Source organism: Stenella coeruleoalba, assembly GCF_951394435.1.
Source record: "Stenella coeruleoalba genome assembly, chromosome: 7".
NCBI lineage: Eukaryota > Metazoa > Chordata > Mammalia > Artiodactyla > Delphinidae > Stenella > Stenella coeruleoalba.
In genome coordinates, this window is record NC_137153.1 from 58,988,164 (window position 1) to 59,004,460 (window position 16,297).

A 16,297-nucleotide genomic window follows, 5' to 3' on the forward strand; every position below is an offset into this window, starting at 1 on the left:
AGTAGTTTTCTGGTAGCATCATTATGATTCTCTATGTATAGTTTTGTGTCATCTGCAGTGAGAGCTTAACTTCTTCTTTTCCAATTTGGATTCCTTTTTTTTCTTTTTCTTCTCTGATTGCTGTGGCTGAGACTTCCAAAACTATGTTGAATAATAATGGTGAGAGTGGGCAACCTTGTCTTGCTCCTGATCTTAGTGGAAATGATTTCAGTTTTTCACCATTGAGGATGATGTTGGCTGTGGGTTTGTCATATATGGCCTTTATTATGTTGAGGAAAGTTCCCTCTATGCCTAGTTTCTGCAGGGTTTTTATCATAAATGGGTGTTGAATTTTGTCAAAAGCTTTCTCTGCATCTATTGAGATGATCAGATGGTTTTTCTCTGTCAATTTGCTAATATGGTGTATCACATTGATTGATAGGGGTATATTGAAGAATCCTTGCATTCCTGGGATAAACCCCACTTGATCATGGTGTATGATCCTTTTAATGTGCTGTTGGATTCTATTTGCTAGTATTTTGTTGAGGATTTTTGCATCTATGTTCATCAGTGATATTGGCCTGTACTTTTCTTTCTTTGTGACATCTTTGTCTGGTTTTGGTATCAGGGTGATGGTGGCCTCGTAGAATGAGTTTGGGAGTGTTCCTCCCTCTGCTATATTGTGGAAGAGTTTGAGACGGATGGTTGTTAGCTTTTCTCTAAATATTTGATAGAATTCGCCTGTGAAGCCATCTGGTCCTGGGCTTTGTTTGTTGGAAGATTTTGAATCACAGTTTCAATTTCAGCACTTGTGATTGGTCTGTTTATATTTTCTGTTTCTTCCTGGTTCAGTTTCTGAAGGTTGTACACTTCTAAGCATTTGTCCATTTTTTCCTGGTTGTCCATTTTATTGGCATATAGTTGCTTGCAGTAATCTCTCATGATCCTTTGTATTTCTGCAGTGTCAGTTGTTACTTCTCCTTTTTCATTTCTAATTTGTTGATTTTGAGTCTTCTCCCTTTTATTCTTGATGAGTCTGGCTAACGGTTTATCAATTTTGTTTATTTTCTCAAAGAACCAACTTTTAGTTTTGTTGATCTTTGCTATCATTTCCTTCATTTCTTTTTCATTTATTTCTGATCTGATCTTTATGATTTCTTTCCTTCTGCTAACTTTGGGGTTTTTTGTTCTTCTTTCTCTAATTGGTTTAGGTGTAAGTTTAGATTGTTTATTTGAGATTTTTCTTGTTTCTTAAGGTAGGATTGTATTGCTGTAATCTTCCCTGTTAGAACTGCTTTTGCTGCATCCCATAGGTTTTGGGTCATCGTGTTTTCATTGTCATTAGTTTCTAGGTATTTTTTGATTTCCTCTTTGATTTCTTCAGTGATCTCTTGGTTATTAAGCAGTGTATTGTTTAGCCTCCATGTGTTTGTATTTTTTTTACAGAGTTTTTCCTATAATTGATATCTAGTCTCATTTCAATTTTCTTAAATTTACCAAGGCTTGATTTGTGACCCAAGATATGATCTATCCTGGGGAATGTTCCATGAGCACTTGAGAAGAAAGTGTATTCTGTTGTTTTGGGATGGTATGTCCTATAAATATCAACTAAGTCCATCTTGTTTAATGTATCATTTAAAGCTTGTGTTTCCTTATTTATTTTCATTTTGGATGACCTGTCCATTGCTGAAAGTGGGCAGTTAAAGTCCCGTACTATGATTGTGTTACTGTCCATTTCCCCTTTTATGGCTGTTAGTATTTGCCTTATGTATTGAGGTGCTCCTGTGTTGGGTGCATCAATATGTACAATTATTATTTCTTCTTCTTGGATTGATCCCTTGATCATTATGTAGTGTCCTTCTTTACTTCTTGTAATAGTCGTTGTTTTAAAGTCTATTTTGTCTGATATGAGAATTGCTACTCCAGCTTTCTTTTGATATCCATTTGCATGGAATATCTTTTTCCATCCCCTTACTTTCAGTCTGTATGTGTCCCTAGGTCTGAAGTGGGTCTTTTGTAGACAGCATATATATGGGTCTTGTTTGTGTATCCATTCAGCCAGTCAGTGTCTTTAGTTGGAGCATTTAATCCATTTACATTTAAGGTAATTATCGATATGTATGTTCCTATTACAATTTTCTTAATTGTTTGGGTTTGGTATTGTAGGTCTTTTCCTTCTCTTGTGTTTCCTGCCTAGAGAAGTTCCTTTAGCATTTGTTGTAAAGCTGGTTTGGTGGTGCTGAATTCTCTTAGCTTTTGCTTGTCTGTAAAGAGATCCTTGTTAGGTAGAGTAATCTTGGTTTTAGGTTTTTCCCCTTCATCACTTTAAATATGTCCTGCCACTCCCTTCTGGCTTGCAGAATTTCTGCTGAAAGATCAGTTGTTAACCTTATGGGGATTCCCTTGTGTGTTATTTGTTGTTTTTCCCTTGCTGCTTTTAATATTTTTTCTTTGTATTTAATTTTTGATAGTTTGATTAGTTTAAGTCTTGGTGTGTTTCTCTTTGGATTTATCCTGTATGGGACTCTCCATGCTTCCTGGGCTTGATTAACCATTTCCTTTCCCATATTAGGGAAGTTTTCAACTATAATCTCTTCAAATATTTTCTCAGTCCCTTTCTTTTTCTCTTCTTCTCTGGGACCCCTATAATTCGAATGTTGGTGTGTTTAATGTTGTTGCAGAGGTCTCTTGAGACTGTCCTCAATTCTTTCCATTCTTTTTTCTTTATTGTGCTCTGCAGTAGTGATTTCCACTTTTTTATCTTCCAGGTCACGTATTTGTTCTTCTGCCTCAGTTATTCTGCTATTGATCCCTTCTAGAGAATTTTAATTTCATTTATTGTGTTGTTCATCACCATTTGTTTGGTCTTTAGTTCTTCTAGGTCCTTGTTAAATGTTTCTTTTATTTTCTCCATTCTATTTCCAGTATTTTGGATCATCTTTACTATCATTATTCTGAATTCTTTTTCAGGTAGACTGCCTATTTCCTCTTCATTTGTTTGGTCTGGTGGGTTTTTACCTTGCTCCTTCATCTGCTGTGTGTTTCTCTGTCTTCTCATTTTGCTTAACTTACTGTGTTTGGGGTCTCCTGTTCACAGGCTGCAGGTTCGTAGTTCCTGTTGTTTTTGGTGTCTGCCCACAGTAGCTAAGGTTGGTTTAGTGGGTTGTGTAGGCTTCCTGGTGGAGGGAACTAGTGCCTATGTTCTGGTGGATGAGGCTAGATCTTGTCTTTCTGGTAGGCAGGTCCTTGTCTGGTGGTTTGTTTTGGGGTGTCTGTGGCCTTTTTATGATTTTAGGCAGCCTCTCTGCTAATGGGTGGCGTTGTGTTCCTGTCTTGCTAGTTGTTGGGCGTAGGGTGTCCAGCACTGTAGGTTGCTGGTCGTTGAGTGGAGTTGGGTCTTTGCGTTGAGATGGAGATCTCTGGGAGATTTTCGCCGTTTGATATTATGTGGAGCTAGGAGGTCTCTTGTGGACCAATATCCTGAACTTGGCTCTCCCTTCTCTGAGGCACAGCCCTGACGGCTGGCTGGAGCACCAAGAGCCTGTCATCCACACGGTTCAGAATAAAAGGGAAGAAAATAAAAGAAAGAAAGAAAAAATAAAATAAAGTTATTAAAATAAAAGTTATTATTAAAAAAATTTTTTTAAGTATTAAAAGGGAAGGTAGATTGCAACCAAACCAAAAAACAAATCCACCAATGATAACAAGCACTGAAAACTATACCAAAAAAAAGGAAAAAGAAAGGACCAACAGAACCCTAGGACAAACGGTAAAAGCAAAGCTATGCAGACAAAATCACATGCAGAAACATACACATACAAACTCACAAAAATAGAAAAAGGGAAAAAATATATATATATTGTTGCTCCCAAAGTCCACCTCCTCAATTTGGGATGATTCGTTGTCTGTTCAGGTATTCCACAGATGCAGGGTACATCAAGTTGATTGTGGAGATTTAATCCGCTGCTCCTGAGGCTGCTGGGAGAAATTTCCCTTTCTCTTCTTTTTTGCACAGCTCTTGGGGTTCAGCTTTGGATTGGGACCCGCCTCTGTGTGTAGGTTGCCTGAGGGCGTCTGTTCTTCGCTCAGACAGGACGGGGTTAAAGGAGCAGCTGATTTGGGGGCTCTGGCTCACTCAGGCCGGGGGGAGGGAGGGGCACGGATGCAGGGTGAGCCTGTGGCGGCAAAGGCCGGTGTGACGTTGCACCACCCGGAAGCGCGCCGTGCGTTCTCCCAGGGAAGTTGTCCCTGGATCACGGGACCCTGGCAGTGGTGGGCTGCACAGGCTCCCAGGAGGGGAGGTGTGGAGGGTGACCTGTGCTCGCACACAGACTTCTTGGTGGCGGCGGCAGCAGCCTTAGCGTCTCATCCCCGTCTCTGGGGTCCGCGCTTTTAGCCGCGGCTCGCGCCCGTCTCTGGGACTCTTTTAAGCGGCGCTCTGAATCCCCTCTCCTCGCACACCAGGAAACAAAGAGGCAAGAAAAAGTCTCTTGCCTCTTCAGCAGGTTCAGACTTTCTCCCGGACTCCCTCCCGGCCAGCTGTGGGGCACTAGCCCACTTCAGGCTGTGTTCACGCTGCCAGCTCCAGTCCTCTCCCTGGGATCCGACTGAAGCCCGAGCCTCAGTTCCCAGCCCCGCCCGCCCCGGCGGGTGAGCAGACAAGCCTCTCTGTCTGGTGAGTTCTGGTCAGCACCGATCCTCTGTGCGGGAATCTCACCGCTTTGCCCTCCGCACCCCTGTTGCTGTGCTCTCCTCCGTGGCTCCAAAGCTTCCCCCCTCCGCCACCTGCAGTCTCCACCCGCGAAGGGGCTTCCTAGTGTGTGGAAACATTTCCTCCTTCACAGCTCCCTCCCACTGGTGCGGGTCCCGTCCCTATTCTTTTGTCTCTGTTTTTCCTTTTGCCCTACCCAGGTACGTGGGGAGTTTCTGCCTTTTGGGAGGTCCGAGGTCTTCTGCCAGCGTTCAGCAGGTGTGCTGTGGAGTTGTTCCATATGTAGATGTATTTCTGATGTATCTTTGGGGAGGAAGGTGATCTCCACGTCTTACTCTTCCTCCATCTTGAAGCTCCTCTTTCTGACCATTTTAAAATCAGATTGTTTGGTTTTCTGCTGTTGAGTTGTGTGAGCTGTTTATATATTTGGATATTCAGTAAGTTGCCTTTTCATTTTGTTGATGGTTTCCTTTGCTGTGCAAAAGCTTTTATGTTTGATTAGATATCATTTGTTTATTTTTGCTTTTGTATCTGTTGCCTTAGGAGAAAGAGCCAAAAAAATATTGCTATGATTTATGTCAAAGAGTGTTCTGCTATGTTTCCTTCTAGGAGCTTTATGGTTTCCAGTCTTACATTTAGGTCTTTAATCCATTCTGAGTTAATTTTTGTATATGACATGAGATATTGTTATAATTTCATTCTCTTACGTGTAGGGGCCTGGTTTACTGCAGGACTTTGCCTGAATTGAGCCAGTGGTATAGGGAACTGTTACTGTTCCTTCAATCTCTAGACTGACTTACTTTATAGACCCAGAGCCCTTTGAAAAGGAGGCAGGCACACCTGAGGAAGACACTTCAGTAATATCACAAACATATAAGGGGACTCCCCTTCCCCAGTGGGACCTATAGACATTTTTCATGGTCACTGCACACTGAGACTAGGCAACTACCTCAAACTTCTAGGAATTATTGAACAGTGACTTTGCAACAACACTGGTACCTGGGGACACAGGATGCCATTGTAGTGGGAGTTCACAGAGTCTGCGTTTAGGAGATAAATGGATTTTTAACCAGGATATCTCTCAGCGGTCTCAGTGGAACCCTGATTATCACTCATGGTTTATTTTGTAGTTTCTGTGTGGTAGTTTAAATAGCGACCCTCAGCAGATAGTAGAATCCTCACTTTAGCTCCCAGACTCTTACAGTAAAGGCTATTATGGTCTAAAAGACCAAAGGAAGCATGTGGTATTTCACTTGCCTAAAAAAATAATAAATCAAAAGCAATACTACATTCCTTGGGGGAACCTCAGGTATTAGAACCACCACCAAAGATGTGAAAAGAGTGGTGCAGTCTTACCACATCCTCATTTTTTATTTATTTATTTACTTACATTTCTTTTTTCAGAAAAATTTATTACAGTGTAGTTGATTTACAATGTTGTGTTAGTTTCAGGTGTACAGCAAAATGACTCAGTTATACATATATTCATTCTTTTTCAGGTTCTTTTCTCATATAGGTTAACACATAATATTGAGAAGAGTTCCCTGTGCTATATAGTAGGTCCTTGTTGGTTATCTATCTTATATATAGTAGTGTGTGTATGTTAATCCCAAGTTCCTGATTTAATCTTTCCCCCCTTCTTTCTCCTTTGGTAACCATAAGTTTGTTTTCAATATCTGTAAGTCTGTTTCTGTTTTGTAAATAAGTTCATTCGTATCATTTTTAAAAATTAGATTCCACATGAGTGATATCACATGATATTTGTCTTTCTCTGTCTGACTTACTTCACTTAGTATGGTAATATCTAGGTCCATCCATGTTGCTGCAAATGGCATCATTTCATTCTTTTTTCTGGCTGAGTAATATCCATTGTATATACGTACCACATCTTCTTATCCAATCCTCTGTCAGTGGACATTTAGGTTACTTCCATGTCTTGGCTATTATAAGTAGTGTTGCAGTGAACATTGGGGTGCATGTATCTTTTCAGATTATGTTTTTCTCTCGATATATGCCCAGGTGTGGGATTGCTGGATCATATGGTAGTTCTATTTATAGTTTTTTAAGGAACCTCCATACTGTTCTCCATAGTGGTTGTACCAATTTACATTCCCACCAACAGTGCAAGAGGGTTCCCTTTTCTCCACACCCCCTCTAGCCTTTATTGTTTGTAAACTTTTTGATAACGGCCATTCTGACCAATGTGATGTGATACATCATTGTAGTTCTGATTTGCATTTCTCTGATAATTAGTGATGATTTTCATGTGCCTATTGACCATCTTTATGTCTTCTTTGGAGAGGTGTCTATTTAGATCTAATGCCCAGTTTTTGATTGGGTTGTTTGTTTTTTGACATAGAGCTATGTGAGCTATTTGTATATTTTGTAGATTAATCCCTTGTCAGTCGCATCATTTGCAAATATTTTATCCCATTCTATGGGCTGTCTTTTCATTTTGTTGATGGCTTCCTTTGCTGTGCCTAAGCTTTTGAGTTTAATTAGGTCCCATTTGTTTTTGTTTTTATTCTTATTACTCTAGGAGGTGGATCAAAGAAGATATTGCTGTGATTTATGTCAAAGAGTATTCTGCCTGTGTTTTCCTCCAACTGTTTTATATTGTCCAGCCTTAAATTTAGGTCTTTGATCCATTTTGAGTTTATTTTTGTGTATGGTGTTAGAGAATGTCCTAATTTCATTCTTTTACATATAGCTGTCCAGTTTTCCCAGCACCACTTCTTTTTTCCATTGTATATTCTTACCTCCTTTGTCATGGATTAATTGACCATAAGTGTGTGGGTTTATTTCTGGACTTCCTATTCTGTTCCATTGATCTATGTGTCTGTTTATGTGCCAGTGTCATACTGTTTTGATTACTATAGCTTTGTAGTATAGTCTGAAGTCAGGGGGCATGATACCTCCAGCTTTGTTCTTTTTTCTCAAGATTGCTTTGGCAATTCTGGGTCTTTTATGGTTTTATGTTAATTTTAGGATAATTTGTTCTAGTGTGAAAATGTCATGGGTGTTTTGATAGGGATTATGTTAAATCTGTAGATTGCTTTGAGTAGTATGGACATTTTAACAATATTAATTTTTCCAATTCATGAACATGGGCTATATTTCCATTTCTTTGTATCATCTTCAATTTCTTTCAGCTTTCTGTAGTTTTCAGAGTACAGGTCTTTCACCTTCTTCGTTAAGTTTATTCCTAGGTATCTTATTCTTTTTGATACAGTTTTAAAAAGGATTGTTTTCTCTTTATGATTGTTATTATTAGCTTATAGAAAAGCAACAGATTTCTGTATATTAATCTTGTATCCTGCAACTTTACCGAGTTCACTTATTAGTTCTAATAGTTTTTTGGTGGAGGCTTTAAGGTTTTCTATATATAGTATCATGTCATCTGCAAATAGTGACCGTTTTTTTGTTTGTTTTTTTGTGGTACGTGGGCCTCTCACTGCTGTGGCCTCTCCTGTTGCGGAGCACAGGCTCTGGACGTGCAGGCTCAGCGGCCATGGCTCACGGGCCCAGCCGCTCCGCATCATGTGGGATCTTCCCGGACTGGGGCACGAACCCGTGTCCCCTGCATCGGCAGGCACACTCTCAACCACTGCACCACCAGGGAAGCCCAATAGTGACAATTTTACTTCTTCCCTTCCAGTTGGATGCCTTTTATTTCTTTTTCTTGTCTGGATGCTGTGGCTAGGACTTTCATTACTGTGTTAAATAGAAGTAGAGAGAGTGGTCATCCTTGTTTTGTTCCTGAGTTTAGCAAGAAGCCTTTCAGCTTTTCGCTGTTTAGTATGATGTTAGCTGTTGATGTGTCATAAATGGCCTTTATTATGTTGACATATGTTCCCTCTATGCCAACTTTGATGAGAATTTTCGTCATGAAAAGGTGTTGAATTTTATCAGATCCTTTTTTTGCACTTATTGAGATGATCATGGGATTTTTTACCTTCCTTTTGTTAATGTGGTGTATCGTATTGATTGATTTGTGGATCTTGAACCATCCTCGCTTACCTGAAATAAATGCTACTTGATAATGTTGTATGATCCTTTTAATATATTGTTGATTTGGGTTTGCTAATATTTTGTTGAGGAATTTTGCTTCTATATTCATCAGAGATATTGGCTGGTAATTTTGTCTAGTTTTGGTATCAGATTCATGGTGGCCTTGTAGAGTTAATTTGGGAGAGTTCTCTCTGTTTCAATTTTTTAGAAATAGTTTGAGAAAGATAGGTATTAGCTGTTTTTTTATATATATTTGGGAGAATTACCCAGTGAAGCTGTCAATCCTGGGCTTTTGTTTACTGGCAGTTTTTTTTTATTGTTTAAAAAAAAATTTTTTTTATTACTAATTCAGTTTCACTACTGGTGCACAATCTGTTCAGATTGTCTATTTCTTCCTGATCCAGTCTTGGAAGAGTGTATGTTTCTAGAAATTTATCCTTTTTCTCTAGGTTGTGTAATTTGTTCGCATATAACTGTTTGTATTATTCTCTTATGATTTTTTTCTCTGTGATATCAGTTATTTCTCCTCTTTCATTTCTTACTTTGTTTATTTGAGTCCTCTCTATTTTTCATGATGAACCTGGACACAGGATTATTGTTTTTGTTTAACCTTTCAAAAAAACAGATTTTGGTTCCATTGATTTTTTTTTCTATTGTTTTTTTTTTTTGTCTCTATTTTTATTTATTTCCTCTTTGATCTTTATAATTTTCTTCCTTCTGCTGACTTTGGGCTTCCTTTGTTCTTCTCTTTCTGATTCCTTTAGGTAGTAGGGTAGGTTGTTTTTTAAGATTTTTCTTGTTTCTTAGGGTAGGCCTGTATTGCTATAAACTTCCCTCTTAGAACTGCTTTTTCTGTGTTACACAGATTTTGGAAAGTTGTGGGTTTATTTTTTTTTTCATTTCTCTCAAAGTATTTCCTGATTTCCTCTTTGATTTCTTCATTGACCCATTGGTTTTTTTAGTAGCATGTTTTTTAGTCTTTGTGTTTGTGTTTTTCTCATTTTTCTTCCTGCAATTGATTTCTGGTCATACCATTGTAGTTGGAAAAATGCTTGATATCATTTCTATCCTCCTAAATGTTCTGAGACTTGTTTTGTAGCCTACCATGTGATCTATCCTGGAAAACATTCTCTGTACACTTGAAAAGAATGTGTATTCTGCTGTTTTTGGATGAAATATCCTGTAGGTATCTGTTAAGTCCAACTGGTCTAAAGTGTCATTTAAGACTATTATTTCCTTGTTGACTTTATGTCTGGATGATCTGTCCATTGATGTAAGTGAGGTGTTAAATTCCCCTAATATTACTGTATCATTGTCAATTTCTCTCTTGATGTCTGTTAATATTTGCTTTATATACTTAGTTGCCCCTATATTAGGCATATTTGTTAGCAAATGTTATATCCTTTTCTTCTGTTTATCCCTTTATCATTATATAATGCCCATTTTGTCTTTTGGCAAGACTTTGTTTCAAAGTCTATTTTGTCTGATATGGGTATGCCTACCCCCTGCTTTCTTGTCATTTCCATGAAGATCTTTTTTCCATCACCTCACTTTCAGTCTGTGTGTTTTTAGCTCTGAAGTGGACCGCTTGTAAGCAGCACATGGATGGATCTTGGGTTGTATTGTGTGTGTTTTTTTTTAATCCAATCAGCCATCCTATGTCTTTTCACTGAAACATTAAGTCCACTGGCATTTACAGTGATTATTGATAGGTATGTACTTATTGCCACTTCGTTACTTGTTTTCTGATTCTTTTTGTTGTTCCTCTCTGTTCTTTTCTTCTTTTAGTTGCTTCCCTTGTGTTTGATGATTTTCTTTAGTGGTATGCTTGTGTTCCTTTACTATATATTTGCTTTTACTAGTGGGATTTTTCCTTTCCTACAGATTCTTACTTCTTGTTGTAGCCTGTTCTTTTCCACTTAGAGAAGAACCGTTAACATTTCTTTTAGAATTGGTTTAGTGTTGATGTACTCTTAGTTTTTGCTTATCTGAGAAGTTCTTTATCCCTCCTTCAATTCTGAATGATAATCTTGCTGGATAGAATATCCTAGGTTGTAGGTTTTTCCCCTTTCAGCACTTTTAATATATCATGCCACTTCCTTTTGGCCTGCAAAATTTCTTCAGAAAAATCCATTGGTAGCCTTATGGGGGTTCCCTTGTATGTGATTCTTTGTTTTTCTTTTGCTACCTTTAGAATTCTCTTTTATCTTTAACTTTTGCCATTTTAATTATGATATGTTTTGGTGTGGTTCTCTGATTTCATCTTGTTTGGGATGCTCTATGCTTCCTGTACCTGGATATCCGTTTTCTTCTTCAGGTTTGGGAAGTTTTCAGCTATAATTCCATCAAATAAATTTTGACCCCTTTTTTTTCTCTCTTCTCCTTCTAGGACCCATGTAATGTGAATGTTATTATGTTTGATGTTGTTCCAACCGTCCCTTAAACTGTTTTCATTTTTAAAAATTTGTTTCTCTTTTTGCTTATCTGATTGGATGTTTTCCATTATTCTATCTTCCAGAACACTATGTGTTCCTCTGTATCACTTAGTCTGTCATTAATTATTTCTAGTATGTTTTTCATTTCAGTTATTGTATATTCAGTTTTGACTGTTTTTTTTTCATATTTTCTAGTTCATCTATTCCCTAGTTCAGTTAACATTCTTATTACTAATCTTTAAACTCTTTTTCTGGTAATTAATTCATCTCTGTTTCACTGGTTGGTTTTTCAGGTTTTTTTCCTTCTTTCGTTTGAAATAAAATCCTGTCTTCTTGTTTTGGTTAACTTTCTCTGTCTCTATAAAATTAGGTAAAAGTTACCTATCCTGGTCTTGAATGTGTGTCCTTGTGTGAGAGCATCCCTATACAGTCTGTGTGTTCCCAGTGGATTTCACAGGAGAGCTTGATCTGGTGTGAACATAAGTCATGTCTTTCCCCAGAGCATGCTGGCAGCTATCAACTTTGTAGGGGTTGGGGCTGGAGATGGAGGAGCTAGAGCCAGAGCCAGGTGTGAGTGGGAGCTTCTCCTCTGCTCAGTGGCCAACACCACCCTGGAGCTGGAGCGGAAACCCTGGGTTGGGCTCAAGCCAGCTCCCTCCCCCGCAACTGTGCACTCTCCTCAGCTGTGGCAGCCCTGATTCTAGTGGGGAACTGTGCCTCAGAGCAAGAGGGGTTGGAAAGGGTGCCTGGCATGGGCCAGGGCACGCACTGAGGCAGTTGTGGGAAACCAGCCAGAGTCCTGGGCAGTTTCAATCTGCTTTCTCTCTCTTGTCATGGGAGTGAGCGAGAATGTGTGTGTTCTTCATGAGCAGAGTCTAGATTTCTTACAGCCCTGTTGTCAGTCCTATTGGTTTTCAAACCTTCTAAGGGCACTCGTCCTCCCTCTGTTGGACCCCAGGGCTGGGGGACCCAGTATGTGGTTCAAGCCACTCCCCAGGGATATCTCCACCCTTGTAATCCCCCTCCTCTTCTGTGTCCCTTCCTAGGGGTGCAGGTCCCAACCTGATTGATTCTCTTCCTTTCCTACCCAACTCCATGTGGATCTTTCTTATAGCCTTGGTTGCATAAGGGTCTTTCTGTCAGTCTCCAGTCCATTTCCAGTGAGAATTGCTCCACATGTAGATGTATTTTTGATGCATTCACAGGGGTGGGAGGAGGACAGGAGGTGAATTCTGCATCTTCCTACTCTGCTATCTTGACCTCCTCCTGCTTTATTTCTTTTAAAAGAAGGCTTTGCACTACCTCTCATTCCTGAGTAGATTTAAAATGCAATGTATATATTTAGATAAAATGTAAATGTGAAATGTAAATGAAGATTTTTTTTCCTTTCCCATTAATACCATCAAGAGCATTCAAAACATACTTATAAACAGTGTTGGTAGGTTCAGTTAACACAGAAAATATCTGTGTGATTTAAATACTCAGGTGGCAGCTTAAACTGATTACCTCTCGTGCTTGTGTGTGTGCTTGCACATGGGTAACATACCATGTGTGTGTATTTGTATGTATGTGAGTTTCAGTAGAGATGGACAACGTTGGTTGGGCATCCTTGATTTATAATCTGCCTCTCCGTACTACTCTACCTCTGTTTGAGGGATAATGAGAGAAAAGAATGAATTAGTGATCTAAAGCTTAGTAATAATCAAATATTAATTACATTATTGCTTGAGTGTAGAGACTTAATGGTCTGCATGTGTATGTGTGATCTGTGAAAACAGGCTTGTTAAGAGCTCCAAATCTGGTTTTGACTAGTTTGGACACCAGAATTCTTTTTTAAATGAAATTTTATTTATTATGAACTTAAGTTCATCATTGAAAACTTGGAAAGCACAATAAGTAGGATAAATAATAATGAGTTAATAGTAATGAATAAATGAATGAAATAATGATACTATTGATAATAAATAATGATAATATTGATAATTATCAATATTGATAATATTGATAATAAATAATGATAATATTGATAATAAATGAATGAAATGATGATAATAATAATGAGTGAATAAAATCACTCATTACTTCACCACAAAGACATAAACACCATTACTATCTTGCTGTATAAATTTCTAGTGTTCTCACTTGCTCCTCTCCTGTATCCCATGATGCCTTGTCCTGTGCTGTACTGTGCACTTTTGGCTTCAAAACCCTCATTACCAGTCGCAGAGGTTCTTTATATGTGCTTGTCCTCCCTCTCTCCCTCTTTCCCTGCTTCCCTTCCTTCTACCCATCCTTATTTCTCTCTCCCCCACTACCTCCTTCCTCCCTCCCTCCCTCCCTCCCTCCCTTCCTTCCTTCCTTCCTTCCTTCTTTCCTTCCTTCCTTCCTTTCTTTCTCTCTTTCTTTCAATATGCCATATGTCTTAGCCCAGGTACCATAGCAAACAGCCCCTTAGGCAGATTACATGCACTAACGCTTTACTGAAAACTAGAGTAAGGGGAAGGGAAGTTGGGGGTTTGGGGGCAGCAAATAAAAAGGTGGTGTGACTGAGATGGTCATAAGTTTACAAGAAAATAAAGCTGATGTGCTCGATAGTGCTGATATCTCCAGTAGGAGATGAACCCACTCTGTGTGGGAAGAGTCAGGGGTGGGGTTGAGAAAGTGTGAACAAACACGTCAGCTCCTTCCATCTCCTCTCTCACCCTGGTCAGTTTGCCTCACTGGATGTTAACTCCCCACATGCCTAGGTTGTGTTACCTGGCTCTTCTTAACAGCCACTGTACAAACTCCCTGAGTCCCATGGTGTGGGACCTGGCCATGGTCACAGGGAAGTTCACGCCAAAACCTCGTCTGGTGGGCAGTTGAGGGCAGCAACATCAGAAGATGAGGCAGTGGTGGCAGCCAGGGCTTTACAATGTGGGGACTGTGGGAAGCCTATTGGAGCTGCTGCAGCTAGAAAGCAGGCACATGGTCAGCATCAGGAGGAAGGGGAGCTGGGTAGATTTGAGGGGAAGCATTAACTGGGTCCACCAGTGCACTGTCTTTAAATTTCATCACCCTGCTTCTTTAAAAGGCTTTGCTCCTTTTCGAGAGTCTCTTCAGTCTGTTGGCCCCCAGCTCTACTGGCTAATGGGAATGGTTGACGATGCTGCCTGTCTCTAACGGCAGTGTTCAGTCTGGAATCTGTATTCTTGCTCCGAGCAGCACGCATTCTCTCCCCATATTCCCTCCAGCGTGCTGGGTCCAAGGAGAAGGTTTTATTTTTAATTTCTTTAGTTACAAAAGTCCCTTCCTTATTAGAGTCTAGATTAAAACACAGCCCTCATTATAAAGTGTCAGACCTTTCCTGTCTGACATCATTAAATATTCCCTAGCACAGTAACTCTGTATTTGTGTATTTAACCACTTGAATTCTCTATCCCGTGGGACACTTATGCTCTTATAATTTATGTGTAAAAGTACTTCTGACTCTTGCCCACTTAAAATATGTGAATGCAGCCTTTGAAAAATTCCTTGTGGACCTTTTTGAACTAGAGACCACTGTGAGCATAACATCTGCTATTTCCTTCTAATATTTATTTTTGGCACCATCATGCCCCTAAAGGATATGTCATAAGGAACCAGTTGTCAGGTTGGAGTCAATAGTCCTAATAGTAAAAATATTACTTAAAATAAACACTAAATTCCAGTTTCTCGAGAAGCTTTTGAAGATACAGTTTTTACCTAGTTTTGTGAGTGAAAATTCTTTAATCTTGTCTTAAAGTAGGCATCTTGGCATGTCATAGAACTTTCCAGGACACTTTTTGTGCTTTCTCTTGTAGGTCTGAATCTCCTAGAGGGACAGTCTCGGGCCATCACTTGGGAACAGTTTCAGATTGTTGACAATGATGACATTCATGCTGTCCAGGTAGTCATTGTGGATGGCCTGCAGCATGGACAGCTTACTCTGAGAGGTGAATGAACAAACTTTGTAACTTAGAAAAAAACCCAAGAAGTATTTTCTCCAAAAGCAAATCATATTTAACAGGATATGTGTAGTATCTCTTGGGCTTCATTTCTAAATGCATTATCATAATCCCCAGATCCAGAGATCTTGAAACCATTGGCTTTTGTATTAGGATGCTCAAATCAATGGATGACATTTTATGAATGGACTTTTGTACTTGAGTCATTGTTTAAATCTCAGATTTGCTTTCTGGAGCCATGTAGGGCTCCTTCTAAATATACTCCTTAACTGATTATCTTATCCCAGTTCAAAGACAAAATCTTTCATTTCTCTGCTTCAGAGAAATGCAGTGAAAAACAGAAAAACTTATGTTTTTTAATTAGTTAGTAATAATTATGCTATTATGGTATTAGTAGCAATTGCTGTGGTTTAAAAGAAATGAATTTATAGTTATACGGATGGTAGTTAACAAGGTAATGGCCCTAATAAAAATATCCATACTTAATGATAATATAGTCCATTTCTTGTAATGAGCTCAGAGGATTTAATTCTATTATCCTCTTAGTTTGCCAAACTGTAAAGTAGAAAGAGAGCTCTTATTTATCATTGTTTGTGATTAGGAAATTCTGAAAAAAATAAAATCAAAATGATAAATTCTCTTGCCTAATCCCAAGACAATGGGAGTTTAGCTTAAGCTGGATGTATTAGTTAGTATGGATGTTCAGCTGCATGTAAGGAAAACACAACTACAGCAGCTTAAAAATTCAGGAGTCACTCTCTCCTTGTGACAAGTTGCACAGAGGTAGGTATTCTGTATCCATGATGCCAGCGGCTCTTTTCTGCTCTGTCAGTGGTCACAGGATGGTGCCTACACCTCTAGGCTTTTAATCAGTGTTAGGGGAAGGAAGAAAGAGAAGGAACAATAAAAAAAAATAAAGCCATCTAAGTTTGTTCTATTTTACACTTTTCCTAGGAGCCTGATACAATGAAGTCTGATTATATCTCTCATCAAGTTACATACTATCCCCCTAGGTGGAACAGAGTCTGGGAACCTGAGTATTTTTAAATAGTCATGTTACCATTCTAAATAAAACTAGGATTCTTGTACTGAGGAAGAAACAGAAAGTTCCTGTTGGGCAAGTAACTCATAGTGTTCATTATACTCATGTTTAATCCATAAAACCATATGGAGTGGGGAAAGAAATAGGACACCTG

General features: G+C 39.0%; 1 protein-coding gene across 1 annotated transcript in view; it reads left to right on the plus strand.

Annotated features, from left to right (window-relative positions):
• FREM1 (FRAS1 related extracellular matrix 1) overlaps positions 1–16,297 on the plus strand; it is a 272,527-nt gene that overhangs the window by 112,148 nt on the left and 144,082 nt on the right. The window contains exon 11 of the mRNA XM_079926359.1: positions 14,958–15,089. Within this exon, the coding sequence (XP_079782485.1) occupies positions 14,958–15,089 (132 nt within the window). The remainder of the gene's footprint in view (positions 1–14,957; positions 15,090–16,297) is intronic.